We start from the raw sequence: 22,960 nt of genomic DNA, 5'->3' as shown, positions 1-22,960 counted from the left end.
CCCATGTAGTTGACTGTGATTTGAGCCCTGGACCCTGTGGCTTAAAACTCAAGCTGGGCGCGTGTGCATGTGTGCCCAAGATCCCGAGAGGAGAATGGAGGAGAAGGGATTGCGGCGTGACCATCCCCCCCTAGGGTGTGATTTCTCGCTTTCTGTCTCTATCTCTCTCTGTCTATCTGGCGAGCGTACGCACCCTATAGCAAAAACCTCTCCAAAAAGAAAGAGTCATTTGAAATACAGAAGAGATAGGAGAAGTATAATGGATTTTTTTTCTCCGCAAATAATGGGACTATAGCCTCCTTGAGGTGGAGGTTTTTTTTGTTTGTTTGTTTGTTTTAAAGAATTGGTACTTTTTTTTAAAGAATGATTACATTTTATTTAGTATTATTTTTAAAAAGAATTATTGGGACCAGCAGATGATGTAGTCCATGTGGCTGGACTCCCATGTAGTCAACTGTGGTTCACTCTTAAAAATCATGCTGGGCTTGTGTGCATGTATGCCCAAAATTCTGAGAGGAGACTGGAGAAGGAATTGCGGCATGGCCATCCCCCACCACCCCCGGGGGTGGTGATTTATCTCTTTCTCTGTCTCTTGGGTGAGTGCATGTGCCCTATAGCAAAAATCTCTCTTTTAAAAAAAATTATTTATTTAGTTCCATTTGTTGTTATTATTATTATTTAATTTGACCAGAAAGGGAGGGAAAGGGAAAGGGAGAAAGCAAGCTGCTAGGTCCAGGACTTGAACTGTTGTCGACCATGTGGGAATCCAGTGCCTTTAACCACCATGCCACCTGCTGGCCCCTAGTCCGTGACTCAAATCACAGTGAGCCATGTGGGAGTCCAGTGTCTTAACTACTACACCACCTGCTGGCCCCTAGGGGGGATTTGTGTCTATTTTGCCTACTGATGTATCCACTTTGCCTAAGGAGGATGTCTTGCACAAAACATCACTCGGCAAGTGTATTTTAAGTGGATGAATGATTATCAAAGAGATTTTATTTCCCTTTACTATGCTGCCTATTTCCCAGGGAGGGAAAAACGTCCTCTATGTTCCTGGAGAATGGAAAGGCTATTTTTTATTTTACTGGCATCTTTTTATTAACTCTGTTTATAGAGATGAGCTTGGCAACTATGTGGTTTTTTGTTTGTTTGTTTTTTAAAGAATTACTCTATTTTAACTTTATCTATTATTATTTTCCAATTTAACCAGAGAGAGAGAGAGAGAGGGTAAGAAAGGAAGCCATCAGGTCTGAGACTTGAACCATGGTTGGCCATGTGGGAGTCCAGCATCCCCAACCACCATGCCACCTGCCAGCCCCGGCAACTATATGTTTTAAAACTTTGCCACTTGTTGGGACCAGCAGATGGTATAATGGTTACGTTGCTGGACTCCACGTTGTCAACCGTCGTTCGAGTCCCAGGCCTGGACTTAAAACTCACGTCGGGCACCTGTGCATGCATGCCCAAGATCCTGAGAGGATAATGGAGGAGAAGGGATTGCGGAATAGCCTTTCCCCTGGAGGGTGATTTTTTGCTTTCTGTCTCTCTGTCTGTCTCTGTCACTCTGGCGAGTGCACATGTACCTATAGCAAAAATCTCTTTAAAAACAAAGAAACAACAACAAAAAAAACCCTTGACACTTGTTATTCTTATTGTAATCTTCCCCCCACCCCAAGAGGTTTTTGCCCTAGGGAACATATCTTTGCCAGAGAGAGAGAAAGAGACAGTGAGAGGAAAAGTGAGAAATCACCCGCAGGAGGATGACCATGCCACATGTCTGGCCCCTGATTTGGTTATTAATAATTATCACTTATATACGTGAGATTTCAGAATCTTAAGATTTACGGTAAGGGACCAGCAGATGGCATAGTGGTTAAGGGTGCTGGATTCCCATGTGGCCAACCACGGTTCCAGTCCTGGACCTGTCAGCTTGCTTTCTCACTTCCCCTCTTTCTCTTTCTCTCTCTCTTGCTCTCAGACTCTCTCTGTCCCTCTCTGGTCAAATTAAAATAAGTAAATAAATCACTAAAAGTAAATAAAATAATTATTAAAAAATAACCAAATCAGATAAAATTTACATAGGTTAGAACTTTCATTTGTTAATGATATTTAAAATAGATCTAAAGATCAACAGTAAATCAGTTGGGAACAGCAAAGAATAAGAAGGAAGCTAGACTGTAGAATTTGCCCCAGAAGCCAGAGAGTAAGTAAATTTTGGGCCCTTCATAAAATCTTTTGAACCTTGGACTTAATAGTTATACTGTATATCAAGTGTATAGACTGAAAAATCCTATCCTAGTTGAATTTGTAGTGTGATAAGCTAACCTGTATAGCTGGGAGTAGCTTCATTCGTTCGTTCTTGCTTTTTTTTTTCTTTTTTCTTTTGGTTACAAGCTGCATGCTCTCGTCGCAAGAGGAACAGTGTGAAGTCCGGGGCACGGCCAAGCTGCATTCTGTTCTTTTCCAGTCTCCTCTTGAGATTTTGAGCACATTCACACATGTGCCCATCATGATTTTCAAACCACTGGGTACAGGTCTCGAACCAAATCACAGTTGTCCATGTGGAATCCAGTGCCTTAGCCACCATGCCACCTATTGACCTTGCTTCTTTTTTTTCCTGAGAGATGTTTGCTGTAAGGTGTGTGCACTTGACAGAGAGACAAAAAGAAAACAAGAAATCACCACCACCACCACCACCACCACCCCAGAGAGATGGCCACACTGCAATCCCTTCTCCTCCATTCTCCTCTTGGGACTTTGGTCATGTGCCCAGCATGAGTTTGAAGCCTCTGGGTCTGGAACTCAAACCACAGTCAACTATGTGGGAATCCAGCAATGGAACCATTATGCCATCTGCTCATCCCTGCTTCTTTCTTTCTTTAAGTAATTTTTTTCTTTTGGAGTAGTTTGAAATTTACAGAAAAGCTTCAAATACTGTGCATGGAGTTCCTGTATACACTGTGTGTACAGGATTTTGCTGTATTTTACATTAATGTCCTTTTACTGTTTCAGACTACCACGCTGACCCCCCGATTAAATTATCCTTCTCAGTAACTGTATGTGAAGATCCATGTGTAACTAACTGTCTTTGTTCTGCCTTTCCAACAGTGTTCTCTGATTTTAAGGACTTGATTGGCCAGATTTTAATGGAAGTGCTAATGATGTCCACTCAGACTAGAGATGAAAACCCATTTGCCAGTCTGACGGCCACATCACAGCCAATTGCAGCGGCAGCTCGGTCACCAGACAGGAATCTGATGCTAAATACTGGCTCCAATCCAGGAACGAGCCCCATGTTCTGCAGCTTGGGTTCCTTCAGTGCCAGCTCTTTGTCTAGGTCAGTGTGGCTCTCTGCATATCTGGTTGGTAGTGAAATAGCCATGACAGTGGTAGGAGAAGGGAATGTCTACATACTGTTCATCCGTGTCATTCAGATGATGGTGTTTATCATATTTGGGACTCTAGATTTAGTCATTGAAAGTGGTATTGTCTTTTCTAGATTGGATTTTTTGGCTTTCCATGTTTAGGCTATTGGTAGATGAAATTTTAGAAACAAGTAGCTATGTATACTACATTATTCTTTGAAAACAGGGCTTTTACCCTATTGTAACTCTAGATCAGTATAGCAATTAGATTATGATTATATATAACCTATCTTATGATAGATCTATAGACTTGAAGTCCCTGAGGTCGGAAATGTGATTAAACTATTTTTTAAAAGCTTGATATTTTTCCATTTTAGTTAGTTGTCTCAAGTTTTTTTTTCTGATTTTCTCTTTCTTTCCTCCCTTTCTCAATTAATTTAGCCTCTATGAATCTAGTCCAGCTCCCACTACCAGTCTCTGGAGCTCTGTGCCAGTGATGAATCCATCTTTTGCCTCAACTTCCCGTGCTGCCAGCCAGACGGCTGTGCCTTCTACTTCCCTCAGTCCACATAGCGCGGCTTCTGGAACTGCTGCAGGAAGCCAGCCCTCCTCTCCGCGGTATCGCCCCTACACTGTCACTCACCCGTGGGGGTCTTCACCCTCACCTGCCCCGCGGGCTTCAGGCATATCCATTCTTTCCAGCTCCCCAAGCCACCCTGCCCTTGCTAGTAGCCCCCAACCAGTGCCTGCCAGCAATTCCAGACCCAGGCCCACCAGCATGGGGCCGCCTTTACCGCCCGCCTCACCCAGTGCCCTGAGCAGACGTCCCTCCTCGGATCTCTCCTAGGTATTTATTCAGCAGGAGAGTCGCGTGTGTGTGTGCAGTGCAGGGAAAGGAGATTAACATGTGGTAGAAGGACTGCTGTGTACCACTGACCTCAGTTAAATCTTGTTATTTCGGGTTATTAACTGTGTGGCTAACCAGTCTCATAGACCCCTGCCCCACGTCCCTGCTCCTGCCAAGCTTTGATCCCATCAGGAAGTATGGGTTGCTTTATCATGAGTCCCTTTCTCCCTTCATTTCCCTCACTCTTCCTCTTTTCTGTACAAAAAGAAAAGAAACAAAAGAAATAACTTTGTTTTTAAAATCTAATTCACGTGATTCCTCATTAGAAATGAATTTTGGTCAGTGTTGTATTTGAGAGCTGGGGCTCTTGGGACCCCTTTTTGACTTTTGTACTGTTGCCAGTAAATGAACTGCAGTCAGTCCAAGGGGTTGTGGGTGCAAAGCTGGGCCTGGTGTCCTATACTTCTGGTGAGGGGGGCTGGGTCAGTGGTCATGCCTGGATACTTTGATTTTTGGTTGCATATAATTTCACCCTCTTAGAAAGAAGTGGTACATCCCATTAATCTGGTGGCCCCTTCTCTCAAATGTACCTACCTGTTTCAGTAATTTCAGTGACTTACGTTTCTGCATGTCAGTGAACAGAACTTGTAGTGCAAGATTTATTTAAAAGGCCAGCAGTTGTAAAAACTTCTCCCCTTCTTGTGTTTTCTTTGTTCCCTGATGACGTTTTTTGCTTTTGTTGTGGTAGTATGTACGACAGTCCTTTCTCCTTCCTCTTCCTCGCACTTTCTGGGGACAGTAGTGACGAAGATGATGAAGATGATGATGATGGTGATGATGAAGGTGGTGGTGGTGGTGGTGATTTTTCTTGTGTCCAGTTTGGGTCCAGGTATCACAGGAATGGAGCCTTACCCCTGCATGTGCATAGGTGCTTAGGAACTAACTTTCATAAGCCCTAACAAGGGGTATGCTTTGGATCCGAGCAGGAGAGGGTCAGTTGAGGTGGGCTAGACTCTATTGAAGTGGTAGGACTTTCTCTCTTGGGAGAAAGTGAGAAATCCCTTTTAAAAAGTTTTCACGTAGGAAAACTTTTGTTGCTGTTCTGATAAATGCAGAGGGAACTTTACATATAATCAGTTGTCAAGATTAAGAAGATTAGTCATTAGTCAAGATTAGTCATTAAATTTATCCACCCTTAGATCTAAAACGCGGGACTCTGCTTATCTCTTGTGAGATGTCTCTGTGAGTGCCTGAACGTGAGCCACGGGTCGTCTGCCAGCCACGCATCCTGAAGTGCAGGTGCATGGATTGCTGCCGAGGGGCTGGCACTGGGGCTGAGTGTGTGCGTGTGTGTACGTGTGTGTGCTCTTGGCACCCACTCCTCCTTCCCCCCATCAGGCTCTGTCTGGGCAATCCATCGAGTAACAGGATTACACTGGTATATTGGTGATTCTGATTTCACTTCTAATCTTCCATTTCTCTCAGGACCTCCTTGGGCTCAGTGAGGCCAGACCCTATTTGTTTAAAGAGCTTTCAGAAAAGGAATGGCACAGAGGCTAAAACACAGTCCATGGTGGTGCTGAACATTCACCCTGAAAACTGAGCGGAAAGTATTAGTTGGGTTTTCTAGGTGACTTTGGGCAAGAAAATATTATTGCACCTTCTCTCTAATCCTCTGACTCATTGTCTTACAAGTTTGCTCTTAAATCAAAGTTTCCCCTGGATGGAGTTGGTATTTATGCCCAGCACTATTCAAAAATAACTCCAGGCTATAAATAGAGACCGCAGTAGGAGTTGGGTACACTTCATTAAATTCGACAGTGTTCAGAAGGACCATTAGAGAGAGAGGAATGTGGTTGCAAGGTTGAACATTGATTCAAGAATGTTGATATTTGTGTTAGGGTGAACATTATATCACTATTTCTCAAGGTAGTTTCCAAAGGTGGAAGTGTCTTTTTCATGTAAGTAAACTCTGATTGTGTGGTTATAGTACAGCAGACATTCTTCATAGTCAGTTTCCATACCTGGTAAAAGGACCTGTCATCTGTTTATCATAAATTACTGTGGGAGAAATGCTTTCTCTTCCTGGCCTATTTAATTCCACCTTTCTTTGATAGCAGGTTGTATGCTGATTTCATTAATACCACTCTTTCTAGATTTCTAACCCCACAGTCTTGCCATAGATCTAGATTCTGGACCCAATAGGAGAGAGAAAACTTGCTGAGTGTGTGGCAAGAGCTGCAGAGACATATTGACCATCATGCACCAGATGCTGTGTCCCCACTTGGTGCCTGACTCCCTTGATCCATCACTGTAGCGTTCTGGGAGGAAATGGGGTACAGAGAAGTGAGCCACCTGACTAGCAGTGGCAGAGTCTGGAGGCAGACCCAGGCAGCTTGATTCCAGAGAGCTCGCATTCCTCACCACCACACCTCTGCCTTTTTCATTTTTTGCCTGAACAAGGCTGTGTTGTTTTTGGTGCTCACTAGTTCTCTCACTGCTGTGAATCTGCGCGTCTTCTCTGTTCCTTGGCAAGGGAAGTGCCAGCATTTTAGCCCTTAATTACAAAATTCCATTCCAGTCAGTTGGCATGTCCCTTATTGACTGATATAATGAAATATCTTCATCCAGATTTTGGCAACTTAAAAGTTCTTAATAGATATCAAAAGGAATATAAGGGAACCAGCAGTTAGCATAATGGCTATGTCGCTGGACTCCCACGTAGTCGACCGCGGTTTGCGTCCTGGACCCGGTGGCTTAAAACTCACGCCGGGCGCGTGTGCGTGCGTGCCCAAGATCCCGAGATGAGAATGGAGGAGAAGGGATTGCAGCGTGACCATCCCCCCCCCCCGGGGGGGTGATTTCTCGCTTTCTGTCTCTATGTCTCTTTCTGTCTGTCTGGCGAGCACACGCGCCCTATAGCGAAAACCTCTCAAAAAAAAAAAAGAATATAAGTGGGTAGATCAAATCATGTAACTCTTTCAACAAATAGAACTTGAGAATGTATGCAGGGTCAGAACCAGGAAGAGGTAGCAAAAAAATACTGTTAATCCCAGCAATCAGCAAAGAAATAGTTTTTTCCTTCCCCCTTCCTAGTTTATATTTCCACAAATTTATTTACTCTGAAGTAATTTCACTACCTCCTTCTTGCCTGGTTAGATTAATGGCAGAGAAGAGGGAGTCACCAGGGCTCGTATCTCTGTCTTGTTCACACTGTACGGTGGAAGCAGTTGGGACATACACTCAGGTTACTTATTTATAGTGGTCATGATAAGGATCGATTGAACAAAGGTAAACCGTTCCTTCTGTAATGTTTTATGTTTTATAGTCTTCTGTGAAAAGAATGATATGAGTTATAAGGAACTGCTCCTTGGGAGACTAGGACTGATAGAATTATGCCACGGTAAGGATACTATAGGAGTATAGCTGAGGAAAAGTTTTCTTTTTTTTTTTTTTCTTTTAGATTTTTGCCATAGGATGTGTGCACTTTACCAAAGAGAGACACAGAGAGAAAAGCAAGAAATCATCCCCCAAGGTGAATGAGCTTGCTGCCATCCTTTCTTTTCCTTTCTCTTGGGATCTGGGGCACACATTCATATGTGCCTGGTGTGACTCTCAAGCCACCAGATCTGGGACTTGAACTGCGGTTGGCCATGTAGGAATCTAGCACCTTAACCACCACACCGCTTGCTGGCCCCAGAAAGTGTTTTTAATTGTTTCCTAGGAAATTGATGACTATGAAGAAATTTTTAAAAAGCCTGCTTAGATATTTTAGTAGACAAGGTGAAATCTTGAACATCGTGAGGCTGTGTGAGTAGAGAAAGGGAAAATTAGCAAATAATGAAAAACAGTGACGTGCACCCTCTTGTTTCTGCTGGTCGTCACTGTTCGGGAGGAAACGTGGAAACTGTGGAAAAGGAATCCTCCTTCTGCTGTATCTTCCTTCAAAACCTTCCAGTGATTTTCTTTCTCACAGAGTCAAACCCAGAGCCTCTCATCGTGACCCACGAGGCTCTGCATCTCACATTCTCTAAATGTGCACGCACACACACACTCACACACACTCGTCTTCCTCTACACGCCTACGTCTTCTAGCTCGTACGAAGGACTCCTGTCCATTTTCTCCCTTCCTGCCTTAGGCTTTTGTGCTCATTCCCTCTCTTTGGACTGTTCTTCCTCCAGGTAGATTGTGGCCCATTCCCTGACACCCCCCTCCAGGAGTGTGTGTGTGACTATCACCTTTTCAGAGGGAGGGCCCTGACCCATTGTATTAACATTATATAAAACTCACACTTGTGCACACAAACGATGTGTGTACACATGCAACTTCCTGCCCCATTCTGTCACCAGTGCTCTGCTCTTTTTCCTCATAGCACTTACATAAACATTTGCTTTCGATTTTTCTCCCATTGTTGATACAGATAACTGCTGTACCAACAAGGTCTTCATGTGTTTGCATTCTGTGTACTGCCCCAGGACCTTCAGTGCCTGGAGCCCCGGAGGCCTAGTATAAACATTTGTTGACTGACTTTATGGTGCTTAAACCCACACAGCTTTGACTTTGCCTTGCACTGAGACGGTTGCCAAAGTCCCAAAGTCTTCGTTTAAAAAGCAAATAGTGACCCAACTGCAGAGGTGCAGGCCGTAAGGGTGCTGCTGCACGGCACTGGAGGCCACACAGGAAGGCTCTGGGTCTGCATCCAGGGTCTGCCTGAACGCTCCAAGTGCACTTGGGGTCCTGGCTTGCTGTAGGGCTTGGCAGAGGAAAATCCCGGCAGCACGAAAATCCTGTCTGGGGTACTTGTCTTTCTCCCTCTTAGGAAATAAATCTTAAAAAAAAAAAAAAAAAGTTAGCAAATGGGACAGTGATTATTCCCGTTTTTTCAAAAAAGAGGAAGAAGAAGAAATTCCAATGGAAGCTCTTTAAGAAGCAAGTTTTCTTAGGGCTAGGGGGAAAAAAAGAAAAAAAATAATTAAAAAAGAAGCAAGTTTTCTTGATGCATTTAAAATGAGATTCAATCCGCACAGGTCCAATGTGTATGTAAATTCCCAGGAATATTTTCAGGTCTCAGCAGTATTTCTGTTAAGTGAAGTAATGACATGATTAATTTGGACTGCTATTAGAGTCAACAGAAAGTGGTTCACATACTCTCTCAGAGAGAGGTGTACAATGTTTTAGATGCTCTTGGGACTTAAATACAAAATATTTTCAAGATGTTAGGATATCACAGTTGTAAAAGCATCATGAATTTTGTAGCAACTCTTTGAGGAAATAAAATGAAATATTACTTTAAACTTTTTTTTTCTTCTTTCTTGAGGCAGGGCTAAGTTGCCCAGGCTGACAGACCTCCAACACATGATCAGCCTACCTTACCTCTTGAGTAACTGGTATTATAGACCCAGCCACCAAGCCTAGTTACTACTTTAAACACCTAAAAATGCTTAGTGATAGCATTAAGTTTATGTGAATAAACTATGCACCACTTTGCCCTTCATTATGACATTTAGAATTTGAGTCCAACTCTCACTTCGAGTCTGAAAATCCTTGTAAATCAGATTTGTCCATGGACACTTGTGCATATCAGGTGTGGCAAGACTGACTCTTTTTTTTGGAGAGGTTTTTGCTATAGGGTGCATGCACTTGCCAGAGAAAGATAGAAAGCAAGAAATCACCCACCAGGGGGGATGGCCACACCGCAGTCCCTTCTCCTCCATTTTCCTCTCGGGATCTTGGGTATGCACACACACGCACCCAGTGTGAGTTTAAGCCACTGGGTCTGGGACTCAAACTGCCATCGACTATGTGGGAGTCCAGTGACATAGCCATTACACCGACTGCTGGTCCCATGACTGACCTCTTTTTATACCTGTCATCATACTTTGCTTTAGCACCTGCCTAGGTTTGATCTTACACTTTGGAAATGTATTTTATTTAACTTTATTATTATTATTTTAATATTTCCAGAGAGAGAGAGGGACAGTGAGAAAGCAAATTTCTAGGTCTGGGACTTGAACCATGGTCACCCATGTGAGAATCCAGGGCCCTTACCCATCATGCCACCTGCTGGCCCCCACTTTGGAAATGTATTGATAGATACTAAGGTTGACTAGGTTTACTCTACATTTCCTGTTTGGTTTCTCTTTTTTTTCCCCCCCCTCTTCTCTTTTTTTTTTTTTTGGAGAGATTTTCACTGTAGGGCGCGTGCGCTCGCCAGACAGAGAGAGACATAGAGACAGAAAGCGAGAAATCACCCCCCAGGGGGGATGGTCACGCCGCAATCCCTTCTCCTCCATTCTCTTCTCGGGATCCTGGGCACGCACGCACACGCGCCCGGCGTGAGTTTCAAGCCACCGGGTCCGGGACACGAACCGCGGTCGACTACGTGGGAGTCCAGCGACATAGCCATTACGCTAACTGCTGGTTCCCCCCCCCCCTCTTCTCTTGAAAGTCAATTGGCTGCTTGGTGCCTGACAGATGATCACCAATTTATACCAACATCTTTCAGCTTTGAAACTTCTGTGACAGATTCTAAGTGTCTTTCATTGCCTTGCCCAGCACAAGATAAGCAGTCTACGACATGCATTGTCACTCTTCATGCCTTAGTGTAACATTTGTGAAAGTATCTTAAGTGGTAGCGACAGGTTCCGATTGAAGTTAAAATGGAATGGAATGTGGTGCTGAGGGTGGGGCCTGATCTCAGTGGCACTCGTGCGAGCCAGCACTGTCTAAGCATGCTCATCATAGGTCCACGTGCTGGCTGGGAGCACATCAGGCTGACTTCTCACAACTGGCTGGGACATGCTGACATCAAATATAGGGTGTTTTTCACTTCAGAAATGTGAAAACGTGAGAAATGTAGGGCTTATCATCAAGACAATGTATAGTTTAAAATTTTCATTTTACACACAAATAAGATCTATTTTCATTGTCATTTGCAGCAGCTACTCAAAGGAAAATTACCCTCAGTTGTGTATAAGTGTAAACCTGTATTAACAAAGGTCATCTTTAGGAGGAAGTACAGCAAATATAGGCACTGAGTCACCAATGTCAGACAGAAGGGGGAGAATAATTTCTTTGATTTATTAATGGGTTTTTCTGTTTTGCTTTCTTCTAATTCTTTTTTTTTTTTTTTTTTTTTTAAGAAGTTTTGCCTTAGGGGAACATGTGCTTGCCCAGGAGAGACAGAGACAATGAGAGGGAAAGTGAGACATCCCCCCACACCCCCGCCCCCAGGGGCGATGGCCATCCCACAGTCCCTTCTCCTTCATTCTCCTAGGATCTTAGGCACACACGCACGTGCACCTGGCATGAATTCGAAGCCACCATGTCCAAGACTTGAACTATGGTTGACCACGTGGGAGTCCACCTACCTAACCATTAATGCTATCCACTGGCCTCTGTTTCGTTTTTAATGTATCGTTTTTCTGTGATTTGTTATAGTACTCAGCCTTTCTGTTGTCAGGCCAGTTGTCAGATACCAGCTGCTACCCTTGATTAATTGCTATAGCCAGGCACGGTGGCACACTCCTGTAGGTGTAGCTATTTGGGAGGCTGCAGCAGGAGGATCATGAGTTTGAGGCCAGCCTGGGCAACATAACTGTCTCTGAAAAACAAAAAATAATCATTGCTGTGGATATACAAGAATTGGTTCTGTTTTCTTAGGGTTCCCATGCTGCCCTGCCCATGTTTATCATGACCCTGGCGAAGTGCTTGGTGGGTGGCGTAGTTACCTGCTCAGTCAGCAGAGTGGGCTCTCTTACTCTTTGCCTCTCAGCCTTGTTTCCTCCCTTCCCTTCTGTCAGACCTATTGTAGGTGGTAGGAATTTATATTTACTAGACTCTGGGCCAAAAGCCTTGGGTTTAAAACCGACATCATTTTTACCTTCTTTACTGACATACTTTAATATCATGGTTTATTATTTTTTGAAGAATGATTTATTTCATTTATTATTATTATTATATAGTTATAGGGCATGTGTGCTCATCAGAGAGAGAGAAAGCAAGCCATCAGGTCCTGGACTCAAACCGTGGTTGGCCATGTGGGAGTCCAGAACTTTAACTACACACTATCCGCTAGCCCTAATATCATGATTTTATTTTAAGGTCAATTATGTACATTTTTACAAAATTCTAAGGTCAGTTATATATATTTGCCAAAATTAGTTTATACATATTATAACATATTGTTGCTATTTCAATTTCTCTTAATCCTTTTAGTTTTTAGCCTTTAATTTTCTATCACAACTTGAAGTAGGGATGTGTTTATATAGTTCCTGATGTTTCTCCTATCATCATTTTCTTTTTTTATTTTTAAGAGAGAGATTTTTGCTGTTGGGCGCACTCAAAAGACAAGAGAGAGAAAATGAGAAATCATCCCCCTGGAGGGATGTCCATGCCACAGTCCCTTCTCCATTCTCCTGGGATTTTGGGCACATGTGTACACATGCCTGGCTTAAGTTTCAAGCTGCCAGGTCCAGGACTTGAACCACAGTGAGCTTTGTGGGAGTCTAGTACCTTAATCACTATGCCACGTGCTGACCCCTCCTTTATCATTTTCTATGTATAATTTTTTTGCTAAACTTTTTTTCTCATTTCTACTTCATTCAAAATTCCTTGCTTCTTCCTATGTCATGATTAATCTCCCTGTATTATTTGTGTATGTATACGAAGTCAATTTGTGAGCAAACACCAGATTTAGTATACGACCTATCAATTTGCTGATCCTAATTTGTTGAATCTCCTTAAACCTTACTCTTGTGATTATGTTTGGTTTTCGTCTCAGATAAGTTATTACTACTAATAGTGTTCCTTGTATCCTGCTTGCTTGTTAGGAAGTGCTCCCACATTGCTTCATTGAAGCCTCACTGCAAATAGAGGTTCCAGGTTTAGGTAAAAAGTAGGCAGCAGGGCTGAGGTTGGAAGCCAAGTTCGATTACGCCTACTACAAGATTTTTGTTTTGTTTTGACTTTGTTTTACTTTGCCCTTTTCACGGAAGGTTTTGGGATTTTTGTGTTAATATATATCCATGTCTCCTCCTAACTGGATATTGTGCCCCAGCTCTGGTCCTGTTGCCAAATGCTGGATGAAGGCTTTTGAGATTTATGCCAGAAGTCATGAGGATGCGGGTTATCGTTAGTGCCTTACGTTTTCTGTCTGGAAGAGTTCCATTACAGCAATGGCATGGTCTGGCTTTAACCTACGGTTCTGCCTGCGTGATGCTGGCTAGTTTGGCTTAAGTACCTGTAACATTCCTTCAAATGCTTTGCACTAGGTACTGTTCTTAGTCCTTGTGGTCTGTAAGGTGCCATCCCAGTAAGAAAGGTCCCCTTTGTAGGTCCATAAAATATTTACCAAAAATTATTGTTGTTAGAGGAGGTGGAACAAGCCATCAGCTCCAGTTTTGGCTGCATGGATGTTTGTGCTTCGTCATGGGTGCAGGGCTCCTAACAGGCTTTCTGCTGCAGAAATGCAAACTCTGCTGAAAGAAATAAGAAGAGTGAAGAATCATCCTTTTTCTTTTCTGTTTCTCTCCTCCAAAGTTTGGGAGCCTCTGGTGGAGCAAGTAATTGGGATTCCTACAGTGACCATTTTACCATTGAAACCTGCAAGGAGACAGATATGCTGAACTACCTCATCGAGTGTTTTGACCGAGTTGGAATAGAGGAAAAAAAAGCACCAAAGGTAATGTGAAATAAAACAAAACAAAAACCGCCCAGTTTTTTGTTTGATAAGTAATCTCCCACTCCCAGGAGCATTCACTCATTGATTCAGTTAGTAAAGTATCTGTAGCTATTGAGTACTGACTGTATGTCAGGTGCTATGCTAGGAACCTGAGCTATATCAGTGAACAAAGCAGGATCCCTGCCTCCCACTCGTGGGGCGGCGAGGTGATAGGACCAAATGTGAGTCGAGGTAGCCTGCTCCAACACGGTAGAGCGCCTGCAGACTGCCGAGAACGGTGCTCACTCCACATTCTACCAGCTTGCATTCTCACCAGTGTTCAGTTAGTCCAGTGCAACCCAATATAAGATAGGTATCCTTTTTGTCCCTGGCATAAATAAGCAAATGACCCTCAGAGGGATTAAGTAATTGTCCAGATTCACATGAATTGTAAATTACCAGGGTGGGTTTAACTCAGGAAGCTACACTTTATCCATGTCTTTGTGCCAACCGACATCATTATTTTCCCATTTTATTCCTATTTTATTTTCTGGTTCTTGTGTTACATTAGAAACGAAACCAGTTGCCTCCCCCATTAGTTTCGTATCTGGAAAGGACCTCTTTGGGATAGTGTTGTACTTAATCTTAGCAATAGCAAAGCAAGTGGCAAGTCTGCACGGATTCCAAGTGTGTACCTCAAGCAGCTGCTTCCTTCTCTGACCACAGATTTCAGTGGAGGTGGTACACTCGAGTAAGATATTTGCTGTATTTTGTTCATTACTAATAAAAGAAGAAAAAGGCATGCCATTTTCTTGCAGCTGATGTCTTCGGACTTGTTTCAGAGATGATTTTGTTTCTTTCTTTCTCAGATGTGCAGCCAGCCAGCCGTCAGCCAGCTTCTGAGCAATATCCGCTCCCAGTGCATATCGCATACTGCATTAGTGCTGCAAGGCTCCCTGACACAGCCAAGGTATGCAGAGCTGTTACATGCCTGACGTCGCAGGGAGAGGACATTGACATTCCTCTCCGTTAGTGGACATCAGGCTACTCGGCCTTTTATTTAAAACCACCTTAGCTATCTCCTTTCCTTACCTGAAAAACGAAAATGATCAGATGACCTCTTACATCCCTTTCTTTCTCTAAAATACCATGAAAATAAAACGTTCTTTTCTTCCTTATCTTCTATGGTGTAAAACATATTTGGGAAAGAAATTATATTTAAGTAATCTAATAGAGGGGCTGGCAGGTGGCAGAGTGGTTAAGGTGGTAGACTCCCCCATGGCTGACCGTGGTTTGAGTTCTGGACCTGGTGGCTTGCTTTCTCACTTTCCCTCTCTCTCTATGGCCACATTTTAGAATAATAAATAAAGTTAAATAAATAATTCTAAAAAAAAAATCGAATAGAAGGCATGCTGATTGTTGACCAGGATTCAAGGCCTGTGGGAGATCCTTCATGATTCTCTAGGCTGCTGGTTCTGTCCTGGGAAGATCCTGTCCTTGCCATATCCAGAGGCCCATTTCTGCAGCCAAATGGTTTTTGCAGGCTGCTTCCTACTGAGAGTTCGGGATGCCAAGCCTCCTAACCTTTTGTAATATCTCGGCTCCTCTGCACCCAAGCTGGCCATTTTTCTGGCAGTGTAGGTAATGGGCTTGATGGTGTGTAGCAGGACAACGTAAAGCTCTGCGTGGCTGACCCATGTGGGTTGGTTCCAGATTCGCACCTGCAGCCCTCCCAGAGTACTCCAGGCACACTTATGCCAGGGAGGGCGACTTACTGAGGCTGGGGTGGATTGTGGCATCAAGAGCCTGATGGGGATGCCGACTCTGTCACTCATGGAGTAAACAAGGTTAAAAAAAGAAAGCAACGGCCCTGTGTGTCTATGTTCTGACCTGAAAGGTTACAAGTTAGTTAACCTGACTTGCAGCTTTGTTTGGACTCCCAATCCTGAGTCTATGTTTTAAGAACTTTTAAATTCTGTGCCCTTTTAAAAATAGACCATTGTTGGGCGAGCAGAGCAGTCGGGCGGTTGAGGGCATTGACCTCCCACCTGGCCAATCACGGTTCGAGTCCCAGATCTTGCAGCTTCCTTTCTCATTTTCCCTCTCTCTCTGTCACTCTGTCCCTCTCTGGTCAAATGTAAATAAATGAAATAAATAAAGTGAAATAAAATAGTTCTTTTTAAAAAAAAAGACCATTGTTGAAACATATGGACAAGGGACCAGCAGTTAGCGTAATGGCTATGTCACTGGACTCCCATGTAGTCAACTGCGGTTCGCGTCCCGGACTGGGTGGCTTAAAAATCATGCTGGGCACTTGTGCGTGCGTGCCCAAGATCCCCAGAGGAGAATGGAGGAAAAGGCATTGCGGCGTGGCCATCCCCCTGGGGGGTGATTTCTCGCTTTCTGTCTCTCTGTCTGTCTCTTTCTGTCTGGTGAGCGCATGTGCCCTATAGCAAAAACCTCTTCAAAAAAAAAATCATATGGACAGTAAGGCAGGAAATTAATAACTTCATTTAAAGGCAGCTGTTTAAAATCAGTGGAGATATTTGATAAAACGTGTGTATCATCACATGCCATTTATCACATAGTATCTGTTATTCAGTGATAAAGTAGTAGAATCGAAAATTGGGAAGTGGCCCTAAGTGCTACATTATGGTTTCTGAAAGTTCCATGAAAGTTTCAAGTTTAATAAAACTGTTTATATGTTTTATTTCTTTTTTGCAAAAATATCTAAAGGATAAATGACACAGTTACATATATTCATTCTGGGTGTTCTTTTATTATTTTCTATACCAAAACCATGTTTATAATACTTTTTTTTTAAGGGAAATTATATACATGTACCAAGACTCAAAATGTTCTATGGTTCGTTAAGTCCTTAAAAATGTCCTCAGCCATTGCTAATCTTTTTGGTTTTTTTGGTAATCTAGGTGAGACATACATTAAAAAAACAAACAACAGAAAAAAAAACTTTTTTTTTTTTTTTTTGAGAGAGATTTTTGCTATAGGGTGCATACGCTTGCCAGAGAAATAGAGAAACCAAAAGTGAGAACTCACTCCTCGGGGGGATGTCCATGCTGCAGTCTCTTCTCCATTCTCCTCTCGGAATTTGGGGCACACAAGCACACATGCCTGGCGTGTTTTAAGCCTCCAGGTCCAGGACTCGAACTACAGTCCAGCAAGAGTCCTGTAAGAGTCCAGTGACATAACCATTATACTCGCTGGTCCCAAAGCTTCATTTTTAAAAAATACTTTATTTTTAAAAGGCATTATATAAGAAAATATGGTTTATTTGAAACTTGTCTGTAGCATCTCATTTAAAAGGCAAAAAATGTGATTACTAATGATAAGAAATCTTATCTTTTGCCCAAAACTGTCATGCAAAACCATGGTCCCCTACCTTCTCAGCACCAGTGACCAGCCTTGTGGAAGACAGTCCCTCCAGGGACGGAGATTAGGGCATGGTCCTGGGATGACCCAGGCACACCACAGCCACCACATACCCCCTTTCCACCACTGACACGTTGGAATATACAGTGAAACAGTCACACAGCAGTAGGGTTCATGCTCCCTGAGAATCCAGTACCGCCTCTGATGTGATGGGAGGCAGAGCCTAGACAGCAGTGCGAGCCGTGGGACCAGCTGCAAGCTCAGGAAGCGTTGCTCTTCGCTGCTGCCCACCCTGCGCTACACAGCTCTGGGAAGAGAGAGGCCATGGACCAGCACCAGTCCACAGCCTGGGGGCTGAGAACCCCTGGTCTAGAGTATTTGGGAGAGTCCAAGTTTGACTTTTGACTGACATTTGTGGCTAACCTGTGCTTCTGTTGTTATGGGGTAGTGAATTGACTTCAGCGAGTCTTCGATTTTCTTGGGTCCACAGGTCCATGCAGCAGCCGTCCTTCCTAGTGCCGTATATGCTGTGTAGGAATCTTCCATATGGCTTCATTCAAGAGCTGGTAAGAACCACTCACCAGGATGAAGAAGTGTTTAAGCAGGTATGGTGATACAAGTTTGCTACTGTAACTATTAGCCTAAGAAGGCCTACACTGAGGCTGATTTTAAATCCACCAACTACTGAAACCTCTCCTCCTGAATTTGAACATGCATGTGTTATTTGCTTGGAGAAAAGACCCATCTGAGATTCTTTGCTAGAGGAAATTAGATCGACAGTTTCATTGCTCAAGTCTTACGCCCATTTAGACTAAGTAGTCAAATATTGAGTCTTTTTAAAACAGGGTCATTGTGGGGCCAGCAGGTGGTTAAAGTGCTGGACTCACACTGTCTGACTTGGTTTGATTCTTGGACCTGGTGGCTTGCTTTCTCACTTTGTCTCTGGTGAGCTCACATGCTCCATAGCAAGTTTAAAAATAATAATAATAATAAATGGTATTAAATAATTTTTTTTTCAAATGAGGTGAGCAGGTGGTGTGGTGGTTAAAGGTGCTGGATTCCATATGGCCAACTGTGGTTCAGGTCCCGGACCTGGCGACTTACTTTCTTTCTCTTTCTCTTTCTCTCTCTCTGGTCATATTAAAAAACTAATAACAATACTAATAACAAATGGAATTAAATAAATAAGCATTTTAAAAATAATAATAATAAATAATTCTTGGGTGTTGTGGCGTGTTGGTTGGGCTGCTGGACTCCCACGTGGCTGACTACAGTTCGAGGAGGAGGAAGAGTGGTGGCGGCTTTCTCTCTCTCTCTCTTGTCAAATCAAAATAAGCAAATAAAGTTAAATAGAATAAATAATTCTTTAAATAAAGAAAGAAATCTTTAAGAAAAACGAGGTCAGTGCTAAGTGCTTTGGAAAAAAAAAATAATGAGGGCCTTTCTCTGATTCCAAGGGGCTTTTGACATAAGAATACCAGGAAATAGCAAAAAGGCCTGATCTTCATTTGTTAGATGGGTAGTGTTAAAAATGTGTTCTCTGGGGGCCAGCAAATGGCATAGTGGTTACGTCGCTGGACTCCCACATGGTCTTTTGTGGTTTGAGTCCTGGGCCCGGTGGCTTGAAACTCACACTGGGAGTGTGTGTGCGCGTGCGTGTATGCGTGCCCCAAATCCTAGAGAATGGAGGAGGAGTTACTGTGGCATGGCCATCACCCCTGGAGAGTGATTTCTTGCTTTCTGTCTCTGGCAGCAAAGATCTCTCTTAAAAAAAATGTTCTCTGAGTTTATGAGAAGACTAATAAATTAATAACCAGATTAGCTCAGTGGCAGCCTGCAGACCCCGTAGAATATTGTCATCTTACCACTGAAGTAGGAAAGATGCCTCGTAGCTGCCTAATGACATTGTTCATTAAGTATTTATATAACGTTTTGATGTCTCATTGTGGAAAGCCGAGTGAAAACGCAGGTAAGTGACTTAGCCTTGAAGTGCCTCCCAAGGTGACACTGTGGCCTTGCCGTTCTGACTGCTGGTCTGTGGCCGAGTGCTGTGACGTTAGCACCTCCCACAGCAGCTTTCACGGGAGCAGTTTCCCTCCATGAGAGAGTTTTTTAGAATTTTCCTACAATTTGCTGTATCATCCTTTTTTATGATTAGGAAGAATAACAGAGGTACTAACAAATGTAATAGCTATAGTTGGTATGATTCTTTTTACCGTTTTATACCTAATATAACATTATAAATGTTCATTTTCAGATCTTTGAATTTCGGGGGAAATATGTTTTCAGGAGTTTTAAAAATATTTATAAAAGAAGAATCCAGGATTTAAGAAAATCCAGTATCTGGAATTCATTAGGTGCTTACCTTAAATGATGGTCCCGTTAAATTAAAGAACTATTCAAGGCAGCGTAATGAGCTTTTCTTCTTTAGAAAATTAAGTGAACTTGAAGAAGCTGTCTTGGAAGTTCTAAGTGATGGCAGTGCATCACGGTATTATGGGCATTAGATAGGAGACTTTTCCTATTCAAAAAGACATCAGGGAACCAGCAGTTAGCGTAATGGCTGTGTCGCTGGACTCTCACGTAGTCGACTGCGATTTGCATCCCGGACCTGGTGGCTTAAAACTCACGCCGGGCGCATATGCATGCGTGCCCAAGATCCCGAGAGGAGAATGGAGGAGAAGGGACTGCGTTGTGACCATCCCCCCTGGGGGGTGATTTCTTGCTTTCTGTCTCTCTGTCTCTCTCTGTCTGGCGAGCGCACGCGCCCTATAGCGAAAACCTCTCCAAAAAAAAAAAAAAAAAAAGGCAAAAAGACATCATTTGGAGAACCCAGAGTAGTTGTAACAATATAAAATTAGCCCAGTGGAAAGCTAGAAGGCATATATTAGCTTATATTATTTATAAACAAACTTATGCAAAGGTTATGAACATGACCTTGGTTTTGGTTCTTTTTTTTTCTTTTTTTCTTTTAAGGTATTTGCCATAGGGCGTGTGAGCTCACTGGAGAGACAGAGAGGGAACTTGAGAACTCACTCCCCAGGGCAGATAGCTGCACCAAAATTCTTCCTCTTTCAGGAGTTTGGGCACACATGCACACCCGACCAGCATGATTTTCAAGCCACCAGATCCCGGACTCACACCATGGTCAGCCATGTAAGAGTCCAGTACCTTAACCACTATATTACCTGCTGGCCCTGACTTGTTTGTTTATTCATTAAAGAATGTTTAATTTAATTTATTATTATTTTAAATTTGCACACCAGAAAGAGAGATATGAGACAGAGAGAGAGAGAGAGAGAAAGTGAGAAAGCAAACCACCAGGTCTCTAACTCAAACCAGAGCCAGCGATGTGGGAGTCCAGTGCCTTAACCACCATGCCACCTCCTGGACCCCTCCCCTTTTTCTTTCTTTGTTTGTTTGGGAACTGTTTGTTTTTATAAAGAAGGGCATTCATTTATCTGTTTATTTATTTATTTTTGACCAGAGAGGGACAGAGTGAGAGAGAGAGGGAAAGTGAGAATGTAAGCCGCCTTGTCTAGGACTCAAACCGCAGTTGGCCAGTGCTCTTAACCACCATGCCTCCTGCCAGCCCCGGGACATGTTTATATTTAATCACAGAATTCTGATGCCTTTTCAGCTGCTCAGTCTTGAACACATGCAGTCTTCCTTATGTGTTACCATGCATTTTATCTAGAGAGAAATGATGAGTGAAATGGAACTACTGAACAGAAAAATGACATTTTACCTTTTTGGTTAAAGGTGTGGCAAATGTGAATTATTAAATATTTGGCTAAGATTTCTACTTTTACTATTTAAGAGGTGTTCACTGATAAATGAAAAGTTCTGGAAAATGCAATTATTAAAGTTTCATCTCTTCATTATTTATTAAGCCCTACTTGCACAAGAGGGTGACTTCTAGAAGGAAGAAAGCTGTTTTACTTAAAGTATTTCTGAAAAAAAAAATTTAGAGCTTTTCCGACTGACTGGAAAATGATAAAATCTGATTTTTCTTTCTTTTTCTTTTTTGAGGGTTTTGCTATAGGTCAAAAACCTCCTCACTGGAGACACAGACACAGAGAGCAAGAAATCATCCCCCGGGGGGGTTGGCCATGCCACAGTCCGTCTCCTCCATGCTCCTCTCAGGGTTTTGGGCATGCATGCACACATGCCCAGCATGAGTTTCAAGCTGCCTTATCCAGGACTTGAACTGGAATCCAAAGCTTTAACCACTACACCATCTGCTGGCCCTGAAATCTATTTTTTGTTGTTTCGAAAACTTGTTTGTCTTTTCTTCTTGAGTGCAGTTTTGGCGTTTTTCACCCCCACTCCTGAGCTCCATCTCTGTTTTGAACTAGTTTATGAAAGCACATTACCCTTATTGGTTGAGTTACAAAACTGGAATAGTTTTTTCCAGAGCTCTGTTGGTATCTCAAAACACTCCACAGATACATTGTAATCTGGGCACCTTTTTTGTTTTATGACCTTTAAATGATGAGGGATTAAACTCATAGGAATAGATATTTTTCAGGTTTTCAAGAGGTTTCATAATATACTTCCTTTACAACTTGTTGGCATTCAGATTATCAGCTCTTGTTTGCTACATTCTCTATTTAATGTTCTTAGCTTTGAATCCCAAACAACTTCCCAGATGTTGATCAGTGAGCAGATTGTGAAATGTGAAGGTGAATTGTGCTAAGCAAAACTTGCATAATGCTATCCAATATTAATAGTAAACTTGTGAAAGTAAATTTGAATACTCTTTTTCTGAGAATTAATTTAATTATTATTTTCTAATTTGACCAGGAGAGACAGAGAGGGAGAGAGAGAAAGAGAAAGTGAGAAAGCATACCACCAGATCCAGGACCCTGTGGTTGGCTGTGTAGGAGTACAACACCCTAGCCACCACACTGCGAGCTGGCCCCCAAATTTGAGTTTCCTTAAGCTCTAAGATCAGGTTATTGCATAATATTAGTTATACTCTATATGGATGTAAGGCATTCTAATGAAAACACCTTTTTTTTTTCAGTTTTAACATTTGCCGTCTATATCTTATCTCTTAGTTAACTTTACTGTAATAGCAGTATCTATTATTGGTCTCTCTTGGTTTTTTTTGAGAGGTTTTTGCTATAAGGCGTGTACACTTGCCAGAAAGAGAGAGACAGAGAGACAGAAAGCGAGAAATCACCCCCCCAGGGGATGGCCATGCCTCAATCCCTTCTCCTCGATTCTCCTCTGGGGATCTTGGGCATGCACACACACACATGCCCAGCGTGAGTTCAAGCCACCAGGTCGGGGACTTGAACCGCAGTCGACTACCTACATGGGAGTTCAGTGACACAGCCGTTATGCCAACTGCTGGTCCCCTATTATTGGTCTCTTATTCCCTCAAAATAAATAAGACTTGAAAAAAATATTGATAAAGTTGAAAAAATATTGCAACATTTAGTCTAATTTGTTCACGTACTATTGATTTGACAAACAAAACCATTTTAGTTGCTGGAATGTGCAAAACGTAGTTGATTCGAGCAAGGACCCTGCAGCGTCCGTTAGCAGGCTCTACCTTTGTGGATTTCCGTTGCGGTACTCAGTTTGTGCCCAGAGTGTTACGGTTCACTGAAATCCTCTTATTCCGAGAGGTTTCAGCTGCATTACTTTATGGTTAGCTTTGTGAAAGGATGGATAAACACTCTGAA

At 42.7% G+C, this 22,960-nt stretch overlaps 1 protein-coding gene across 2 annotated transcripts in view; it reads left to right on the top strand.

Moving 5' to 3' along the window:
* UBE4B (ubiquitination factor E4B) overlaps positions 1–22,960 on the top strand; it is a 174,417-nt gene that overhangs the window by 96,339 nt on the left and 55,118 nt on the right. For both annotated transcript variants that reach the window (XM_027770642.1, XM_027770643.1), the window contains 4 exons: positions 3,109–3,337; positions 13,754–13,895; positions 14,744–14,844; positions 17,755–17,869. In XM_027770642.1, coding sequence (XP_027626443.1) covers positions 3,109–3,337; positions 13,754–13,895; positions 14,744–14,844; positions 17,755–17,869 — 587 coding nt within the window. The remainder of the gene's footprint in view (positions 1–3,108; positions 3,338–13,753; positions 13,896–14,743; positions 14,845–17,754; positions 17,870–22,960) is intronic.

This window comes from Tupaia chinensis, unplaced genomic scaffold, assembly GCF_000334495.1.
Source record: "Tupaia chinensis unplaced genomic scaffold, TupChi_1.0 Scaffold000146_1, whole genome shotgun sequence".
Taxonomy (NCBI): domain Eukaryota; kingdom Metazoa; phylum Chordata; class Mammalia; order Scandentia; family Tupaiidae; genus Tupaia; species Tupaia belangeri.
Note: the sequence above shows the minus strand (reverse complement) of the source record. Positions and strands in the feature narration are given on the sequence as shown.